This window comes from Sinohyriopsis cumingii, chromosome 6 (genome assembly GCF_028554795.1).
Source record: "Sinohyriopsis cumingii isolate HCF-2022 chromosome 6, ASM2855479v2, whole genome shotgun sequence".
Lineage (NCBI taxonomy): Eukaryota > Metazoa > Mollusca > Bivalvia > Unionida > Unionidae > Sinohyriopsis > Sinohyriopsis cumingii.
This window is the reverse complement of record NC_142966.1, coordinates 120555716-120577916: the sequence shown is the minus strand read 5'-3', so window position 1 is coordinate 120577916 and position 22201 is coordinate 120555716. Positions and strand designations below refer to the sequence as shown.

Sequence of the window (22201 nt, the reverse complement as noted above, 5' to 3'; positions counted from 1 at the left end):
TGCTGAAAAATGGCGTTGAAACCAGAAGTAAAACAGCACATTTGAAAGTAATTTTTGCTCGCTCTGACCTTTAGTTGTGTTAATAAAGAAAAAACATTCAAATACACCTTTAATTGTTATATCATCTTTAGAATTATGTATCGGGGCACAGGATACGAGCTAATACTTACACCGAGAGCAACGAAACCCCCTTCTACAAAATTAAGATTTGTAGGAATTATGATGTCACATTTGCCTTGAAGGATTCATCTCCAAGCTAAAATCCAAATTGTTGAAACTTGACCCGCGTGTTATTGATGCTGAAAGCAATACCAACATTTTATTTGTTTTTTCACAGGGAAATTCGTAATGTAACAGGAAATGTCCAAGTTGAAATGGCTTTAGAATGGTTATAGTTTATTGCACAATGGAAAAAAGTTAAATTTCAGTTGTCATTACTTATACTCAGTTGTAAGTTGACAACAAATGCAAACAACATAAACCACAATGAACCATTACATCAGTGTATATGTTTGTTCTAATGATTACTCTGAACAAAACTGCATAGATCCATTCTCCCAATGCATTATGCAACTGAAGAAGTAGGTCTGTGCAGTTTGAAATTGGACTGACTTGTTGATGGTGGGTCACGCAGTTCATTATTAGACAAGAGAAGTGGGTCTGTGTAGTTCCCAACTGGGCTAAATTTTAAGACTTGCAAAGATGATACATCTTCATTCAAAGCCACATATCACATTCGACTTGGATCCAGTAGTCTTTCAAATGTTACTGATGGGAAATAAAATTCAAGATCTATTTATTGATGGATGGACCACAGGGACATTATATGCCCTGGGAGGTTTGAGGGTATAAAAGATAAGACATAACAATAATATTAGTTCGATTTTTACTTCATAGTTGGATGAAAATCATCACACCTTTGAAGAACAATTAACTGATGAAACACATGCAAGTTACATTTGATTACAAATCAATGTCTCACACACTTCAAAAGCTGGGAAGACAACAATGTCACCAACAAAACATTGAAGAACACACACACACACACACACACATATATATATATATATATATATATATATATATATATATATATATATATATATATATATATATATATAGACACACACACACACACATGAATGTATTATATAAAAATTACACAACTCTGTAAACAGTTTATGAGCCAATAAGGTGATTGCATTGTTAATATCAATAATCAAGTCAATCATATGTAACTCATGACAGATTCCATTACAATCTTTTCACCATTTCTAAATAAAGTATAATAGTTTTTAAACTGAGCAATATATGCATTTTCCATATGAAATTATCAATCTTAGGACAAAAATATTAATTAGGATCTATCCATTATTTGCAGTTACAGTACTCAATGTCTTCCTGTTTAACAATGACCCAAATATAAACAGTATACACCCATATCTGCCATCACATAAAGTGTTAAGAAAATCAGGGTATACTCAAGTCATTCTACTGGTCCTTTAGTCCAGCAAGCAACCCTCTCATACTGATTGTCCAACTAACAGTAACAGCTCTAGGTGACAGGATTAATGGTCTTTATGATTTCAAGTTAACAGCAGTGATACTAATTTGCCCATACATTCTGTCTGATGACAACAACGCGTTTCTAACCCAATAATCCACCTGTGAAATACTCTGTTGGAATGACAGAGAAAAAAAAGGGGTAATTGCTGGTAAATAGTATAGAACTTGGTAAAAAAAAAAAGGGAGATGCTGAAGTACACAAGGTAATATAGTACCATAAGTAAAGCATTACAATACCTTCATGAAACTATCTGTACAAGTTCAAACATCAAAAGAGCAGCTAAGGAACATTTTCTGCCAAGTCATCTAACTCAATGTATCTCTGAAAAGAACATGTGATGATATGCAAGGTAAACAATGCATATGTAAATGCAATAGCCACAGTGGAAAAGGCATGTTCTGAATACCATTGTTTGACTCAGTTTGTTACACATAGAATTCCAAACCATCACCATATATATTGATCAGTGTGAGATGGCAGCTCAGTTTTTGGTGATACACTGATTGCCTGGTACAGTATAAGATGATAGATCCGAATACTGAAATCAATTTGCTGAAACAGCATGAGATGGCAGCTCCTGGCATTTGGTTGTAAACGTTTGATGAGCATTATATATGTATAAATATGGCACCAATGGTTTTTACATCATTATTTTCTAAACAAAACAGCTGCAACTAATCCAACTTAAAATAGTTAAACAAAACATGAATCACAAATTTCATACTTAAGTCACATGGTGAGAACCTTCTCCAAGATCATAGATTTACACCAATTTTGATAAAATCTCTTATCATTAGTAAACACAGAACATTAATTCACACAAGATTTGGCTTGGTGCTTGAGGACACAGCAGCACATTGATGACTATAATGTGCCAAGGCATGTACAGTGCTTTCTCTGACGCCAGCCAATCTGATGGTGGGAATTGAACCCACACCTTTCTGGTTACAAATACAATGCCTTAGCCACTAAACCTTGGAGACTCATCTCCATTTAACCAAATGGAGTCTGAAATGAGAAAAATATTACTGAGTAAAGTATTTTATCCTGTTTAGTAAACAACTGAGTACAAAAAGTATTGACTCTGTTTTAAAATTGTTCTACATATTACTTCAAGCAAGCAACAAAGACCAAGATCTGTCACTGCATAATGCACTTGCAGAGTAGATTCTATGTTGTTCTACTTGTGACCTGAATCAAACAAATGAGAACCAGATCTGCCATTATATAATGCACCAGCAGAACACGTTCTATTCTGATGTTCAACAAACTAAGGTCAAAAAGACAGACACTCATCTGCCGATGCATAGTGTCATGACAGGTTTGGTTATAAGACATTTGCATGTTAGATGTTAATAATATCATGAAAAATACAGTACATTTATACACATAATGGGTTATATTGAATATATCGCATGCTGACATGATGAACACTGCGTTGTTTTAACAATGGTGAAATTTTAAAAACAAAAGTATTGTGAATGGGATACACCTGGAAAATGTTTAATAGTAATTTGTATAGATAAAACTGAATTTTGTTTTGCAGAAACCATTTTCTTCTTTCTGTTATAGTGACCTTGACATTTACCCTTATCCCAAAAATCAAAAGCTTCTTCCTTACTAAGTACAAGGCATGCCAAAAAGTTTTGTCAGGTCTGTGATGCAGAACATACTGGTGTAGAAACGGTTTTTCTTCTTTCAGTCAGTGTGACCTTGACCTCATAAACCCCAAATCAATCGCCTTTTGCGTTACCCCAAGTGCAGGCCATCTATAAAGTCTAGTAGATGTATGTCAAGCAGAACTAATTTTGCCAAGCAGAAACCATTTCTTATTTTTTCAGTCACCGTGACATTGGCCTGACTATAATGTTTTTTTATAATGGTAACCAAAGATGATGGAGAAATCTTGTAAGAGACATACAACACATCATAAAATGCTTCCCTTTATGATAGGTGTACACCACTGTCAAGGTAATTGAGACAATAAACACAACTACATTAGTACTTGCAGTGGGCTTTTTTTGTGTCTTAACCATATTTAGGGCTCCAGCGCCGCCAACTGCCAACTCCCGCCCAATAAAAGCTGATAACACTTTTAAAAAAATCACATAAATAGCATAAAAATACATACAGACAGACACCAATCTTCATTTGCATAGGTCAAACTGCCTAATCATTCTGAACAGGTTTTAACAATAATAAATTAAATTCCAAAAGCCCCAAATACTGATAAAACCATTCAAGTATCACATAAATAGCATAAAATAATTCTGACCATCAACAAATGTATTAGAGGAGAAGGCCTCTGCATCAAACGTTGCCTTTTGACCTTTTTAGGATGCATGTCATTAGTGACAAGGTCCATGATATGCAAAATAGTTTTGGATTTCAGATCATGAAGTGTCTGATACAATGGAATCTTTAAACTAAGGCACACTAACAAAAGAAACCATAACTATGTTCTTAAACCACTTTCTGGCACATGTGCAGCATGACAATCTAGCTGGATGGAGTTTATTTCTCTTGCAAAATTACCCTAGATGGGATGTGTCTACATGATTCAACTAACTTTTCTAAGAAAGCACAACTCACTGGTTTATAAAGCTGTTAAAAAGCACATTGATACAAAATCGTTATGTACTAAATTGACTCTCCTTACAAAACTTGTAAATCACACTAATTCTGCACATACAAAAATTGACAATGAAATGGGTTTTATAGTGCATTAAAACATAACATGTAATTTAATTTATATTTGTTTTATTATCATACAATGTATTGTTAATTCTGTAACCTGCTTACTCCCTACTTGCATTCATTTTGTCTGGATTGGTGGGTTCCCTTATACAAGCTGCAAATAACTGATTACAAAATAAACATCTCTGTATTTTATTATTATACAATAGTCAGAATACATTTTCCAAACAAAGATGGATACAAACTGGTATCACACAAGCTGTTATTTCAAACAGTAACAAATATTATCTAAATTTTTGTGAAAGACACCTATACATAACAAGAGCCATACATAAAGTAAAATATGGAAATCCTAAATAGAGATTCAGCTGATGTGCAAGATGAAAATGTTCAAACTGACATATCTTCCAAACATCCTTGGATCAAACCTGTAAACATGACATTTAACTAGTTTTTGAATGTTTTGGGGAACAACACTGTTTTGCCCTAAATCATGGACATTAAGAGGTCAATACTTGTAACTGAAAAGCTCAAACTTGTACACATTTTCTGACAGGCAAAAGAGTGGCAAGCAAAATGAATCAGAATTCACCAATCTGCCTGAAAAGAAAAGAAATATTTCAAATGTCAATTTCAAACATTTTATGAATTTGAAAAAGTATTTGAACAAAGTTTCATCAAAAACATTAAATTTCAAAATCTTGTAATGTCTCATCTAATTTATATATAAAAAAATCCAAGACATATACTAATTAGAGTAAAATAGCTTAAGATGTTAACCCGTAATAATACAGTCTCATTCAAGTTGTTGAAATGCTATCTGTCCATTGAATTTCATATTCCATTTCAAGTCATACATGATTTATGTATACTTTTATCAATTTTGTAGAGATGACATATGCACAAAGAGACAAGCTGAAACAAATCAGTCATCCCTCACTCTTCAACAAAAAGAAACATTTGGAATTCAATGAATAAACCAAAGCAAGTTTGCCTTTGATTATTACAATATAAATTTTGAGTGACCTTTGCTTTCATCCAAATTTTTCTTTACCGTGTTTTTTTTTGTGGTGGGGGATAGTGACCTAAACATTTTGAAAGTGCACATTCATAATATGTACCTAACCTTATTTGCATCTATTAATCTGTCCAATTCAAGATGGCATGTGTTCCATGCATCTACTAATCTGTCCAATTCAAGATGGCTGTGTTCCATGCATCTACTAATCTGTCCAATTCAAGATGGCATGTGTTCCATGCATCTACTAATCTGTCCATTCAAGATGGCATGTGTTCCATGCATCTACTAATCTGTCCAATTCAAGATGGCTGTATTCCATGCATCTACTAATCTGTCCAATTCAAGATGGCATGTGTTCCATGCATCTACTAATCTGTCCAATTCAAGATGGCATGTGTTCCATGCATCTACTAGTCTGTCCAATTCAAGATGGCTGTGTTCCATGCATCTACTAATCTGTCCAATTCAAGATGGCATGTGTTCCATGCATCTACAATTTTGTCCACTTCAATAGACATGTTCCATGCATCTATTTTGTCCACTCCAAAATCACGTTTTCTGTGCAACTACTACTTTGTCCACATACAGATGGTATGTTCAGTGAAACTACAAATTTGTCCACTTTTACATGGCATGTTTCATGTATCTACTTATCTGTCCACTTTTTTACATGACACATGCTCCATGTATCTACTTATCTGCCTGCTTTTACATGGCACATGTTCCACGTATCTACTAATCTGTCCGCTTTAACATGGCACATGTTCCACGTATCTACTAATCTGTCCACTTTTACACGGCACATGTTCCATATATCTATTAATCTGTCCACTTTTACATGACACATGTTCCATGTATCTACTAATCTGTCCACTTTTACATGGCACATGTTCCATATATCTACTAATCTGTCCACTTTTACATGACACATGTTCCATATATCTACTAATCTGTCCACTTTTACATGACACATGTTCCATACATGTACTATTTACATGTACATATGCTTATCATATGATATACATCACATCAATAAAGTCTATACAAGAAGATAAGGTATTGCCTATACAGGAAGCTGAATACTTACATGTTTACTACATTGAAATAAGTACTGTATATTAACTTTATGACTCATTCAGAAAGATTATCATAATAAGATTGATTTAGAAAGGTTGCTATTGAAAGAATGTACAAACTGATGCAAACAATCATAACTAAATCAAAGAAATTTAAAAAGTTTAAAGAATTGATTAATAGGTGTAGATTGAATAATAGGAACCTGCCACATGTTCAAGTTTTTGAAAATCTGTTTATAGAATTACCAATTGTCAAATATGCAAATGTTAAAATTACAACCACATTCAAGCTGCCTTCTGACTTTAAAGAAGCAAAGTAATGTTTCTTTCTTCTACAAATAAGATTTGTTTATAGTATACATTTGTATTTTATATCATGAAGTGAAGTGAATACTTAATGAGCAAAATGACAGGTTGATGAATTACTGGGAATAAATTATATGGTAGTTGTGACAAACAAATATCTAACCCCAAAAACTAAGAAGGATGATTAGCTATTATTTCTCTAAGTCATATTTTTAATTAAGAACAATTTTTTGGGGTCTTTCTATTTTTTGTAACTGTAAATATAAAAAAATCAATACACAGAAACCCAAAAATAAGAAGATGAAGTCAAAGGTAAACAAGATATGTACAGGTTGACTACAGAGTAGTGCAGAAGACATGTATGATAAATCACACAGAATCACATATATAATTTGAAGTCTCATGTAAAATAACATTTAAATTTAATTGTCATCTTGCAGATCTGGATCTAAGCAGTTTATTAGGAGTAATCAGAATAAAATAATGCACAGATCCTGATATTCTGACATAATATGCAATGGCATATCAGGATCCATGTTGTCTGCAGGTGGACCAGACTCGTAAACAAGCACACATAGTTGTAAAGAATAAATGTCATCAGGTAGATACTAACTGAGCAAAATGCAGATAGGTCAAAAGTTAACAGAAAAATTGACTTCAGTTTTTTTTAAAATATTCCATCTTATAACTACCGAATTTTGTGAATTTAATTTTCAAACTCCTTAAAATTTCTATTCCGTAAATCTTCCAAATTTACCCTTTTCTGTGTGTTAACTGTCAACAGAGAAAACAATGTAAATGCCCCCACCCCCCAAATGAGCTCATTTATGCAACTGAGTTGTACAGATATTATACAACTTCCAAAAAGTATGTACATGAATAACAATGAGAAAATGTACAACAAATGCAACAACTTTTTATAAGTTTGCAAAACAATGGAGAGAAAAATGTAATGATTTTTTCATCATCCATAGAGAACAGATGCTTGCAAATTTGTCTTGCAAGATAATAGAGAAGTAATAAGTATAGTGGTTTTTGAAAAATGTAATCTCTGATGAAATTAAAGATATTAACATGCAAAAATGTTTCCAGTTTGTTGAAGCATAATTGGATTAATATTGGAATTAAAATGTTGACTATGAGAATTCAAATATATTACAGGCTGCTATTTAGCAATCAATAATTCCGCTTCTAAAACATTCTGGCCCAGTATTACTATTACATGTTTACTGTGACGGATGCCTTTTCACTGGCTGACTCAAGGTCATGGTAATTTACTAAATGGGACAGTAGGAGGAACATTGTCAAACACTGCGGTCAAGAAAAAAACTAATTTGCAGCCATTGAGAACAATATTTTGAAGTACTTTGTTCAAAGAGCATGGTGAGAGAAGGAGACATTGTCACAACTGGAACATTACTGGCCATTTCTGTTCTAAGTCATATTCAGATTTTTGTTGTTGTTGTGGGGTTTAACACCATTTTTCAGCACATGATAGGCTATGCATGGCGGCCAGTATTAATGGTGGAGGAAGAACCCAGGAAAACCCCGGGAAGAACCACTGACCCACGAGAAGCTACTGGCAAGCTTTCTCACATACCCACATTAGCCGAATCCTAGACTCCAACCCACGCAGACAGAGGTGAGATGGCAGTGATCCGTAACGGACAGCGCTTTAGATCATTCGGCCACTTGGGGCCCCGAAAGTCATATTCAGAGCTAGAAATGTAATTATTACTAAAATAAGTACAAAATGTAATCTGAGAATAAAAAGTGTAATCTACAAATTACATGCCCTACTTACACGGAATTATGAAAATGAACATTTACTTTGCTACTAACCTGATCTGCAGCTGGTACAAATTCTTTTCAAACATGGGCAAAATCCATGTCAATTAGTACCAGAGTAGAATTGAAACAAAACCATTCTAACAAATTATTAATATACAACAGTCTACATGTCTCTTGCTGAATGATCATAAAGTCGTACACAAATATTTTTATGTGCATTTGAGTGCTGTATTATAACACACTCATGTTCCTCTCTTTAAATTTGTAAAGCACTATTCATTTTTCCTTAACATCTGGTACCATTTTCTTAAAAGATATCAACTGGTCAAATACATATTATATCAAATCAAATATACTGAATATGTCAGACAAGTTTTCAAATTGAAGAATCCTGTGTTTTCTCAGAAATGTTTCATATACAGCTGCTATAAATAGAAAATTAAAGTGCATGCTGGTCTATGAGAATATTCATCAAATTTATATGATATGTGGGATTAAAGATATGATAATAAAATTGGCAAACAAAACTTTTTATTACTTTATCATAAAGGCATAATCAATACACATGAGAGTGTAAAATGCAATTAGGTGAAAACAGCATAATGATTACACCAAAAGTATAATGGATGACATGTAATCATATATGGTGCACTCTTCCAAAGTGAATCACCAAATACATGAAACTGATGTGTATTCCTACAGCTACTTTTGACAGAAGTAGCTGAGCAGTGTTAAAATATAAACTACACTAACATGATATCAATGACTTGGAGGCAGATTATAAATTTGATTTACTTGGCCACAAGGACCATAAGGCTTATAAGATGACCCTGCATCCCGATCAATCAATTTGCCATTTTATAGTTCTCGATAACCACTGGACCAATGAACAGGGTTTTGGTGTTTTCTGAACTTAATGCCATTTTTCGGCACATTATCGACTATACACGACAGCGAGTATATATAGTGGTGAAGAAACCAAGAAGACCATTGGTAGAATAAACAACCCAAAGGAGGCTACTGGCAAACTTTTTCGGATACACATGATAGCTGAGATTTAAAATCTTATGGTCAAAAGTGAGTGATCTGTAAAGGTGACTATTTCTGACCACTGTCAACTGGGGATCCCAAAAAGCCAAATTCTGCACACAGCATCAGGGTGTGAACCATTTTCAAACTTGTATAAAAGCACTGAGCTGCCAATGTTACTAAAAATAGACACAAGTTCCTTGATGAGACTAAAAATCTACTTTCCATGAGAGAATTTCAAGGAATTCAAGACAAGACCATTTCTTTTATCTGCTGAATGCTGAAACCATGTTTGATATTCTTCAGCGAAAACAAGATTTTCAAACTGGCTGTGCTGGCAGACATACTGGATGTCCAATTGGCATCATTTAGGAAACCCAATGATGATATGATATTCCTTTCTGGAGTAGGAATAATAACAAGATTTTAAAGATTGCTGCCATGGTGGCCATTATGGATTTCTGATTGGTACCATTCCTATTTAAGAGTAAATGAACATGAATTCTTCAGGTAAAATAACAATATCAATATTGATCAGTCATCTAGAAAAAATAGCAATAACAACATATTCAAGATGGACATTGTTGCAGCCATATCGGATAGTAGATAGGCACCCCTTTCATTTACAAACAACGTGACATCATAAGAAGTTTTCAGTGAAAATCCCATGACCATTCATTCCAGAAAAGTAGTGACAGGATTTTAAGATGTCCAATGTCTCAGCTTAACTGGATGTGTGTACAGCACCATTCTCATTCAGGATTAACTAAACAGCATTTGAAGTCATTAGCAAAAGGTTATGTTGATACAGCCACTCATTTAAAAGGAATAGCAACAAGGGCTCAACAAGACATCTTCTGGTGAAAATCTCGTAACAATATTAGTTTTCATTCAGGAATAGTGTCACCAGCAAGATTTTCAAGACTGGTGCTGTGGTGACCATACTGGATATCAGATTGGTACCATTTTCATTTAAGACAAAGTATACATCAAATTAATCGTTAGTGAAACCCCAATGCTGATGTGACCATCCATTAAGGGCAAGCAGCTACAAGATTTTTACGATGGTTAATGTGGTGGTCATGTTGGGCATCACCAAGACATCAAAAGAATTCTTCTGGTGAAAACCCCATGTAAATATGACTTCATGTTTGGATGGCATAGTAATAGCAAGATTTTCAAGATGCCTAATGTGGTTTGCATCATTTTCATTTAGGAACAACCAGACATCATAAGAAGTCATTTAGTGAAAACCCCATGCTGATATGACAATCCATTCATGAGGAGATGCAACAAGATTTTCAAGCTGGCCACTATGGTGGTCATAATGAATATATAAGGGGTCTTCATTTTGATATATAAGCAGCTATAAACCATGGCATGAGGGCAAAGTTTCATGGTAGTCTTCCAATGCAAAGTATCCTCCAGATGGTTATGAAGAGTAACTAGAACAAACTTGTGCCACTGAGGAACAACAGACAACAGACCATCTCATAAGATCTCCTAGTCTCTGTCCAGTATTGCTTAAAACAAAACTTTAAAAGAACTTCTTAAAATCTGCTCAATTAGAAAAAGTGAACAAAGAGCTTCTGGGTGGCATAAAGAGTACACAAATAATGCCAATTCATAATCAAATATGGCTCATCCTGCTATATAGAGAAAAAACCTTGAAATGACTTCCTCTCAAAAGCCACTAGATGTAACAAGACCTATTGAACAGAAAGCATCCTGGCTTATGGGACCTTCAGATTTGTACAATGATGATGATTCATCATCACATGTGGCCACCGACGCTAAAATAAAACAGAAAAACTTTCCAAGGAGTTTTTCTTAAAGAATTGTACAAAGCTTGTGGCATGAATGGCTTTCAGGCTTTTGTAAATTATGCGACGATGCATTCAAATATGGCCACTACTACTAAAAATATAAATGTCTTCTTATAACCTGCTAAACAGTATTTAACTAAATTTGAGAAAATAACATTCTGGCAAAAATAACTTTCAAGTTTCTACCAATGGTGCTGTTCCAATATCAAATATGGCCACACTTACCAAAGACAAGAAACATCTATAAATGTGTTCTTCTCAAAAACTGTTTACCATCTTTATCTAAATTTGGCAGAAAGGATTCTGGCATAACGGGCTTTTTCACTTTTGTATCAATGATGCCAAAATGGCAAATGCTCCTAAAAACTTAAACTCTTTTAAATGACTTTTGAAAACTGCTAACTAAACTGGTCTAAGCTTGACAAAAAGCAAACTTACATCATGGGCTTGGAATGACTTTTAATAAGAAATCACTAACAGAATTTAGCCAAATAATGAAAACTGAATATCTCCAAACATGACAAAGCATCACTGTGGATGGATCTAATAAAAATGGGCTTTGATCATGCAGGATTGATCTGCTGATTGTGTATTCAGCAGTTAGTTATATTACTGAAACATAATTAGTAATTAGACACTGTAATTGATTTCATATTATTCTATCTACTGAGTTTGGAATATGACAGTGGATAATTGTACTTTTGTATCCACACAGTATGTTGGACATTCTTGTGGATAAACAGCTACTCGTGTTATCAATGGTTATGTATTTTTAAAAAAGATGCATACCATGACTGACATTTATTATTTTTTAACCTGAATGTGTTCACCTTTCACAGATGTCTGCAACTTTCATAAAGTTTGTTTGAGTATTCATTAATTTTATGTATAAAGAACATGATGTAATAAAATAGATATAGAGGTTCACATTCTCTATAACTACATCAAAATTATAACAAACTGTGAACCAGTCAATATTACAGCATGAAATTATCATGCTTTCTACACATGTCCAGGTGGTGCTACTAATATGAGAAAAAATTCCTAAGCATTACATATAACAGTGTTACCTATGAATGAAATGAGATGGAATCTGCTCGCAACATCCAGAGAAAATGGCATTTCTTTGGAATTTAGGGATTGAATATTACTAGGGTCAGTGTTCAGAAAACTGAAGGGTCCCAATATGTGGAATAATAGCGGTAGTTAATCTGGAAGCATTTTATGAGAAAAATATATTTAATTAAAAGCTAAAAGTACAAAAAAACTATACAATTAAAATGATTTGTGATTAATGGTATTTGATGAAAATGCAGCAAAATGTATATATATGTAATAACATAAAATCAACAAATATTTCTAACATTTTAATATGGCTATATCATTTGATGTAAAGATTATGCTTTGGTTAGGTTTTATTGGGCAATGAAAGTATGGTGTTTTAACAAATAACACAACACAGCAAACATTCACTACCTTGACTGCAAACTCCTCATTGGTTTCCAAGCTTTATTGGACCAAGCATAAACCACAAACCTCTGATTCTCAAAATTTCTCATCATCCTGTGCTTGAATCGAGAAACTTGCCACTACAGTATTTTTCTATTCTTTTTAAATGAAGGCCCTATATGAAGGAAGATCAGCATCATTTGTCTGAATCCTGCCATATCAGAATTCTTCCTCAGCCAATTTTGCTGTACATTTTTTGAGAAATATGAAATTTGACAAAAAAGATGCTTTGTCACTGTCTACATTGTGTATATGCTTTGTTAATACTGTCAAATCTGATTTTTTGTTCTTTTTTTGGTGGCCAAACATTTTATTCTCAAGGATGCCTAGTTTAAAAGGTACATGCAACTACCTCAAAGAAAAGTTACATTAAATTATGCCTGATGAACTTAGATCTGGACACAATTTGTTTACTTCTTTTATATTCAATTCAGTATATGCTTTCTTTTATGTGTATATATGGGAAATATCATAATAATAGGAGCAAATTTTTACCACAGATCTATCTTTATTCCAGAATAGTTCTACATATCTGTTTTGATGTTGTCAAAGTTCTTAACACCTCAATCTGTATATCATCTTTTTTAGACTTGTGCAGTTTTAACCTTTGACCAATTCAAAATAAAAAAAGACCCCATATTTCTTGTAAGAAAATGTCAAAGTGACAGTGAAGTTGTACAGCTGTTTTTTAATGCAACCTACCAAATTTGCTGATTATTCTTACTCCATATTAGGCCTAATATCTTCAACTGAGTTTGCAAAACTTGGTATGTCTGATATTCTTCGATATATGTGTATTTTTAATGCTCTGAGTCAGGCAAACTTTGCAGGCTGTGATGTAGGCTACTATGACTACTTTTCTTTGATGATAATGATACTAGGCTGCTATGCTTTGAACTCGTTGTCTCTGCCACTAATGTTCCTGGCATAAGCGGATCAACTTCATTGCACTCATAGTCACTATTGTGCACACTTTCAAAGCTTAAAGAGCGACGAATGGATGCCTGCTCTGAAAGTTGTTTCTCTTCAAACGGAGTTTCACTTGTAAACTCTGCAAGACATTCTGTTGTATGACAGTCTAAACTACCCTCGCTACTCATTTCCCCATCAACGCAAGTGTGATAATGAGGTAAAGCTGAGGGATGTTGATACAGCACTATCTTGACACCTCCTACAGCTCCTTGTTCCTCTGATGTGGAAAGATGGTCAACCTCCTCCAATGCTGGTGAAGAAGGTATGACTCCACTCTCCTGATCTTGCGGGACACTCTCTTGACTCCCATTTAGCTGTAACAGAAAAAAAAACCTCTTCTTTATTAAAATTAATGTTAGACAAGAATTCCAAACCAGAATGTAGTCCAAGCTCACCTCTATGTAGCTTTTAACAGTTTCCAGCAGTGACTGTAAACATTAATTATTATGCAGCACATAAATTTAGACACAAGTGACCTTAATAATGTTATGCTGACCCCTGCAACTGAGCATGCAAGGTGTAAACAGTACTAAAAGACATTTTTTCCACATCAAAAGAAGTGGTTCTATAAAGAGTTGATAAAATACCACACTCATTTTCTTTACCTTTCTTAAATAAAAATTGTTTCCATTTCACTGTATGCATCTAGAAGCTGGAAAAATAACCTTAGAGTGTCAGCCAGTATGACTGCTATAAGAAGCACTTCAGTAATTACCTTGATTAGCCACAACAGCAAAGGCCTCTTATTTTTCTATACTCATTCAGAAGTACAATATGGTTACAACACTGAGGTATTCACAATATAAAACTAGCATGGGTACGTGGGAAAGCCTGCCAGTAGCTTCTCGTGGGTCAGTAGTTCTTCCCTGGGTTTTCCAGGGTTCTTCCTCCACCAGTTATACTGGCTGCCATGTATAGCCTATCTTGTGCTGAAAAATGGCGTTAAACCCTAGAACAACAACAACAACAACAATATAAAAAGTAGTCATTAATATGATAAGTTTACCACTGGATGCATATTATCATACAATTCATAATTCTTGAATGAAGTGTTTGAGGCAACCCAAAGCAATGAAATGTAAAATATAAAACAATATGACCTACTTCTGCATTGGGAAAGTAGTGCTCATCGAGATGCATTCGCTGGATAATTTTCTGGTTAGGACATAAATCTAAGCATAACAACTTAGCCTAAGGCAGGAAAATGTGAAAGGCTGGTCAATGTGAGTTCATTTTCTGTTTTGGATTGTTATATTAACAGGCATATATATGGTTTTTGATTCAGATGTGTTGCTACTGCTTATGTCATGATTTACGTTTCTAATTAGCTTCTGAATGCTAGCCAAAAATTGTCCTCTAATCATCTAAGGTCTAAAAAATTGTTCTCAGCTACCAGAACCCAGGATCTTTGCTTCCATGTACATGGATTTAAGTCAGGCAGTCAAGTGGGTTGCTACATGTATTTATTCAAATGAAATATTACATATTTTATTCAAATTAAACATTTTATAAAGTATAATAACTAATAAAGATGCATAAGAAGATAAATACATGGTCCTGAAGTTAACACGTTCAAGTCCTCTTTTTCCATCCTTTGGCTGCAATATTAAAGCTGGACTGCCATTTTCTTTAGGGTATAGGCTACCATCTAATTTTGAAATTTCAGACATCCTCATCCTCATCAATAAATTGTGTACTGTTTTGTATGCAAAGTATAATGTAAGGATTTTCTTTATATTTATTTTCATAAGAAAATTTAACTAAAATTAACTCAGATACATTTTATGGTAGTCAGAATAAATGTGTTCTTGGATGGATATTGTACTTACATGCATTCCAAATGCTCTTAATATATCCATTTTACACATGGGACAGCTTCTCTTTTCTAGTAACCACGGATCCACACAAGACTTGTGGAACACATGTCTGAAATAAGAATACAGATTATTTATTTTGGTTTTTTTCTAGTTCTTGTTTCCTCTAGGCAAACTACAACTCTGCATTTTACAAACCATTATACATAGTTTCCCTGGGCAAATATTAATTCATTGAAAACAGACTCGTGTTTGGAATATTTTTATACTTTGCACAACTGGAAGAAGATTTATTAATTACAGTCACCTGTGTTTGGTTTACAATGAAATGTATTCAGCAAAATTATGAACCTAGTCTGTATGAAAGATCCAATGGATTTATAATCATGAAGGTCACAATTGTTTTCACACATGAAACTACATGTAATGTAATAATACAATTTTAGTTGGAATTCTAGATAAGAATATCATAAATTTGGTATTTTACTTCAGGGTTTGAAACTAACTGTACTTTCTAAAATCTCACTGTTTATTCTGCAAATATGCAAAACACAAACAGACAGTATGAGACTATCTTAATCATCAAGATGCTAATCATGCCTTATAGTACATGTCAAATGGTTAATTGACCAAGATCAAATCAGGGTACATGTCTCTTCTTGAGTTGGTTTTCTCACAGTTGTCAAGTACCACCACTTCATAAATGCACATAATATCCCAAACTTATCATGATCTCATAGTTTACATTGATTCAATGCACACCATAAAACATACTGTTCTTAACTTTAGACAAATGCTTAAATTTAAACTGATGACGTAAGTTTAACACAAAAGTTGTTTATGCGTTTTTAGTAAAATTGTGGGAAAATACACCACTTATCTGGAGCTCTGGTTAGTGTCATTGCAAACTTCTGCCACAGGACAAGGGAAGTATTTCAAGCCCAAGTATTTAAAGATGTTTTAAAGCGCACTGGCAGACATATGCACACCACAAATCATGTATGGTCATTATTCGTAATTGATCCATCACTAAATGCAAAAAGTGACTGTCAAAAATCTATTAAAAAGGGGTCTCAGTTTTCATATAAGAAACAACCAAAAGATGTCTACGTATTTCTCTAGCTGACAGCATGAATACTATTTATTCTGATGTACTTGATCAATACATACTATGTGACTGGAACACATTCTGGATATCTGTGTATATTTAGACTAAAGTACTTCAGAACACTCCTTAAACAAAGCCCTATGATCGATCACTTAAAGTTCTGTTCATTATATCAGTTAAAGCATTCACAAAAGGCGTGACAAATATTGGTAAAATGTATGTTGATATTATAGGGTTTAACACCATTTCTTAGCACATGATAGGCTAGACATGATGGCTAGTTTAAATGGTAGAGGAAAAACCAGGGAAAACCCCGGAAAGAACCACTGATCCATGAGAAGCTACTCACAAGCTTTCTCATGTATCCACATTGGCTGAGCCTGAGACTCAAACCCACGCTGAGGTGAGATGGCAGTGATCCGTATTGGTGAGTGCTTTAGGCCACTTGGCCCCTCACCCCCACCCACCCCTGTGTAATGATAAACCAGTACTGTTCAATACAGAACACCAGTTTGATAAATGTCATTATTATGGCAAGACTGGTATAATGAAAAACAAAGTATAGATCAATATTACACACCAACATGATGAATGTCATTATTATGGCTAGACTGGTATCATGAAAAAACCAGTATAGATCAATATTACACACCAATTAGACAAATGTCATGAACAGAGCTAGACTGATATATAGTGATAAACCAGTACAGATCAATATTAGACACCATGACATGAACAGGGCTAGATTGGTATATTAATAAACCAGTATAGATCAATACTACACACCAATATGATAAATGACATTCACTTTTAACTGAATCAGTTTAGTAATAAATACAATAAAACTGTCAGACTTATAAAAATTATGTTCAAACAAACAAAACATATCAATAAAACAGCTGCTTTGTTATGAAACAGTCATTCATACATTAGACTTGGTTAACACCAGGGGTGTAGCTACCATATAGCAAGATTATGCAAAGCATATGAGCCCACAAATACATGGGACCACGAGCCTATCCAAACAAATTATTTTTTAATCACTACAGAAAGAAACTAGGCACAGGCAATATACCACCCTTCAAATACTGTAATTGATAATACATATGTACAAGTACCAAAACATGGCATTGGTATTTGATATTAATAAAAATAGAGGCAGGGCTCAAATATCTCAGCTTTGCCACTGTTTAACACACAGACTATGCATAACTACACATCTTAGTTGTAGTTGTGTGTCTGTCTGCACAACTAATGCACACTTCTGCCAGTGACCCTTATCTTTCACCTTTTGATACAGGAACATTGCCTCCAAGGTGCCCATAAAGTGCATGAAATGACCCAAATACCAGAGATCATTACAGTTGATTTAAGACTGAACTGAGTGCATCCCAAGCTGTCTGCATGGAATGCACTCATCGCAAAGAAGCACAAGACAATCAATTTTAATGACTGGCTGAAATGTCTACCTGATCTTGATTAGCTTGATTGCCAGTCGAACAAGCACATGATTAATGATGAAATCTTCCCCAGAAACACTGCTGCGTTTATTACCAAAATGTACAGGAAGAAAAAAAATATACTCAAATACCCAAAATGAATGCCTTATGGTTACTCAAGCATGAAATCAAATCTCAGTACTGAAGGCATGACAGGTGAGGCTGATAACAACCCTAGACACTTAAATTATAGATTTATTTCTGCACTAAATATTTACTTCTCCAACATGATATAGTTTTTGAACCAGTCACAGCTGAATCAGTTGATAGCAATGATTGCTACAATTTTCTTGTCAGCTAAAATAACCATGACCTGTACAGTGTTTATTTTTGCTGACAATAAAATGTCAGAAAACCATGGTGTAGTCCAACTCCACGATGACTGATTCAAGTGTATAATGCTAGAAAATTGACTGTTTATTGAAGACATTATTTAATCTATGATGCGACTGCCTGCAATAATTATATGTTTGAATTTCTTCAATAAACAAGAAACAGTTACGGATATAACAACCCTTGTTTTTTTTCTACATAACCCAACTTATTGACCTGGTCTGGGTCATTTGGGCCCCACTTTTTCCTTTCCTGAAATGGAAAACTGCAACAATCTATATTATGTCTCAGAAGCTGCATAGTGAGATATCTGTCATATAGGAAGTGAGCTGCCAATACCCAATCCTTGTCGTATTATCAAGTATTCCTTGTTGTATATTACAATTTCACAAAATACCCCATTACACCATATCCATCTGTTAAAAAACAAAACAAGCAAAGGTCAGAGAGTAAAATTCATCAAAATACTGGAGGGGGAGGGGCTGGGGTGGTGGTGAAAAACTACAATTATGCAACACTTACCCATTGCTAATGCAAAATGTATTCTTTTTCAAGCTGAGAAATCATATCCATTCAAAGTGAATAAATTCTTCCAAAGAGAAGGGGGAAATATTCAATAACACACAGTCCACTCATGCACCCCTACACAGAAACAATTATTTATTTCACAGACAATAAGGATGTCAGAGCTGGGTGGTAGGAAGGCATTCAGCAATAGTGATAAGCAGGTAAATGTATAATTAAAATTAGTTGTACCCTGCCCAGACCATATTTTAATAACTACAACAGCTTACCCATCGCTTTGCACAGTTGAATTTGTCAGTTATGTGGGTAGGTTGATGTAAGGCTGATGTGTTAAACTGATTGAAAACAGATAATGGAAAGTACTTACCATTAAGGGAGAGATCCACTTTGCATAATGTTGGTGACATCGGTAGAACAAACACTGTACTGCAACTATGGGTCACCAGAGAAAAAAATGTCTGCACTTTGGTGTGCTAGTAAGTGGAGGTAGAATGAGAAGGTAGTATAGGATCACCCAAATGCTCCAAGGAAGAATTATTTAGAGAGGTCCAAGAAGCAGTGATGGCTCGAACATCATGGGCTTTTAATTTCATACATGAGAGGTCTCTATCGGTATGGGGTTTATAGTATTTTTTAATGTGGTGACAATCTACCATGATTTTTTTGAGACTGAAATACCAACAAAGCCCTTAAAAGGAAGGAAAAAAATTTCCTCACCATTCTTTTCCTATTTGAGGCATTTAGACAGAAATGTAGTGCCCTAAAACTGGGTATAAATGACTACCTTGATCATCTCCAGCACAGATTTGACAGAGACTGGGATTCTCTATCAGTGATTGAGCTACTTAAGATAACTGATTGGTGGCTAAAAATATATAGTTGACAAAGAATGAAAACAGAATCATAAATGCCTGATATTAAGTCTGAGTCTGCCAGTGTCAACCAACAATGCATAAATCTCACTATGTCTTCTGGCAGATGCCAAAGTGAGTAAAAAGTCTTAAGTGTGAGGTCCTGAAAGGAAGCCTCACTCATTGGTTCATAGTGGTTTTTAGTTAAGGACCATAAAACAAAAGATAGTTGTCGTCTATGTGTACATGAGTGGGAGACAGGCTTGCAGCTCAAAGTATCTAATTAGGTCATAAAGGTTTGAATATGAACCAATTTCTGATACCTGAGACCCAAGATAATTTTAGTCTGTTGGAAATGGTAACTCTATAGCACTTGATAGTTGATACTGAACATCTTTTGGTCTCAAAATGGAACAAAAGGACATCAGCAATAAAGTTACAGAGGACCAGAGGACCACTGTGTAAGATTCTCCACATGCCATCATTGACCTTGGATGTCAAAGCTCCCCTGGCTTAAATGATGCAGCTGGCAATCAGCTTGTAACCTTGTTTTGGCAGAGAGATCACCTGAGAGCCAAGCATGAAGGTGGTGAATATATAGGCTTTTGTAGCAGGGATTCCGTGTTGTGACAGAAGAATCCTCCAATAAGGAAGAGAATGGGTTGATCAATCAAAAGGACGAAAGATCAATGAACCGTGATCATTGGGGCCACAGTAGGACTTTGAGAGTGGTATGAGCACTGTAGTACCAACTTTTTGCAGAACTTGAGGCAGCTGCCATAAGGGTAGGAAAGCGTACGTGAAGAGACGATCTCACTGGGATGCATGAGGGGTTAATACTATTACTGCCCATGATCTCCATTTTGGGGCTGGAAAGATGTAAAAGAGAAGCCTGTTGTTAAAGTCTAGTTGCAAAAAAAGTCCACCAGAGGCTTTCTCCATAAATGAGAAAAGGGTCTCTTGTTACTAAGTGGTGAGGAGTCCATTCTGTGAAAACTGTTTTGCTTGATCTGGACAGACTGTCTGCTAAAACATTCAATCCTTGATTATGGTAAACTTGGAGGGTGATGTTCTTCAAGTTGGTCTAGCAGAGGAGGTTCCAGAGAAGAGGCATGTGTGCCTCCCTGATGTCTGGGATAAGCTACAACAGATGTTTTGACTGAGGAGAGTATGTACTTTGTTAATGCATACTTGAAATACTGGAAATACACCTTTCTTTTCTAGTCTGTTAATTACGAAATGAGCACCCCAACCAGAATGTGATGTGACTTGACTGTGAGCAGACAGGAGTGGGGTTTGGTTGCTTGCATGTGGACCCCAGTCAGGAATCCACCAGTGCAAATAATAATGGAAGTCTCGTCTTACAAAAAAGTTGAGTTGATAGAGAATCTCTATAGCATCCAACTTGCAAGAAGTAAAACTGTAAAGGGCATATATGAATATTACTAGAGAACTAGATCTGCAGCTGCATTCAAAATTACTAATTGGTAAAGGCAAGCAGAAAAGGACGTTTTTATTCGTATTATTCCTAGAAGTGCCAGGATTTTATCTATGCAATCTAGTGAAACCCAAACTAAGTTCAGGCTCATGAGGAGGGTTTATCCAGATGTAATTAAGTCCTGAAATTGAATGAGTTCTGACTTCTTGAGGATGGGTAAAAGACCCAACTGAGTTTCTGTGGCTAACAACAGAACAGATCCAGATGGAGGGAATGAACCTAAACAATGTGAATCCATCAGTTGTTGAAATACTGGAGAATCAGACTTACCAGCAATTGGAGACATACTGTTACTACTCCCATAACTTTTGTGAAGATTCTAGGTGTGAAAGCAATTTTGAATGACAGAACCTGGAATTAGAAAACTTCCCAGTCTAAGCGAAACTGAAGCTATTTTTGATGTGGAGTAACAAAATAGGGATGTGAACCTAAGCAGGCATCCTGAAGGTAAATGCAGACCTGCCAACCCTGATAAGTCCGTCTCAGTAAAGCAGTTTTCAGTAAGGTGTAACAAACTAACAAAAACAGCTATTGTAAAGCTGGAAAATGTAATTAAACGTTCGCTGCATCAACGATAAACATTATGTTCAACTGAAAAGTTTGTAAAGTTTGTAAAGTTTGTAAAGTATGCGTAGACTTTATTTACCACTAGAACAATTGCACAAACTCTAGTTCCAAATTCTATGCAGCTCAATGGCTTGTTGCTATCTCTCAACTTTACATACTTCTTGGAAATTCTTTTCTTTTCGATTTCACGTGATGATGGCAATCAAATCTCC

At 34.8% G+C, this 22201-nt stretch overlaps 1 protein-coding gene across 2 annotated transcripts in view; it reads right to left on the bottom strand.

Moving 5' to 3' along the window:
- Positions 1-872: 872 nt before the first annotated feature.
- The window catches only part of LOC149797844 (E3 ubiquitin-protein ligase RNF130-like), a 99635-nt gene continuing 78306 nt past the window's right edge, over positions 873-22201 (bottom strand). The window contains exons 5-7 of one of the 2 annotated variants that reach the window (XR_016421889.1): positions 15624-15720; positions 13547-14108; positions 873-4864 (exon numbers count right to left, since the gene is read on the bottom strand). Coding sequence is in view for 1 of the 2 variants with exons in the window: in XM_089962862.1 (XP_089818988.1) it covers positions 13623-14108; positions 15624-15720 (583 nt within the window). In the remaining variant the exon portion in view is untranslated. Of the gene's footprint in view, positions 14109-15623; positions 15721-22201 lie in introns of both variants that reach the window. The other variant, XM_089962862.1, reaches the window with a different exon arrangement.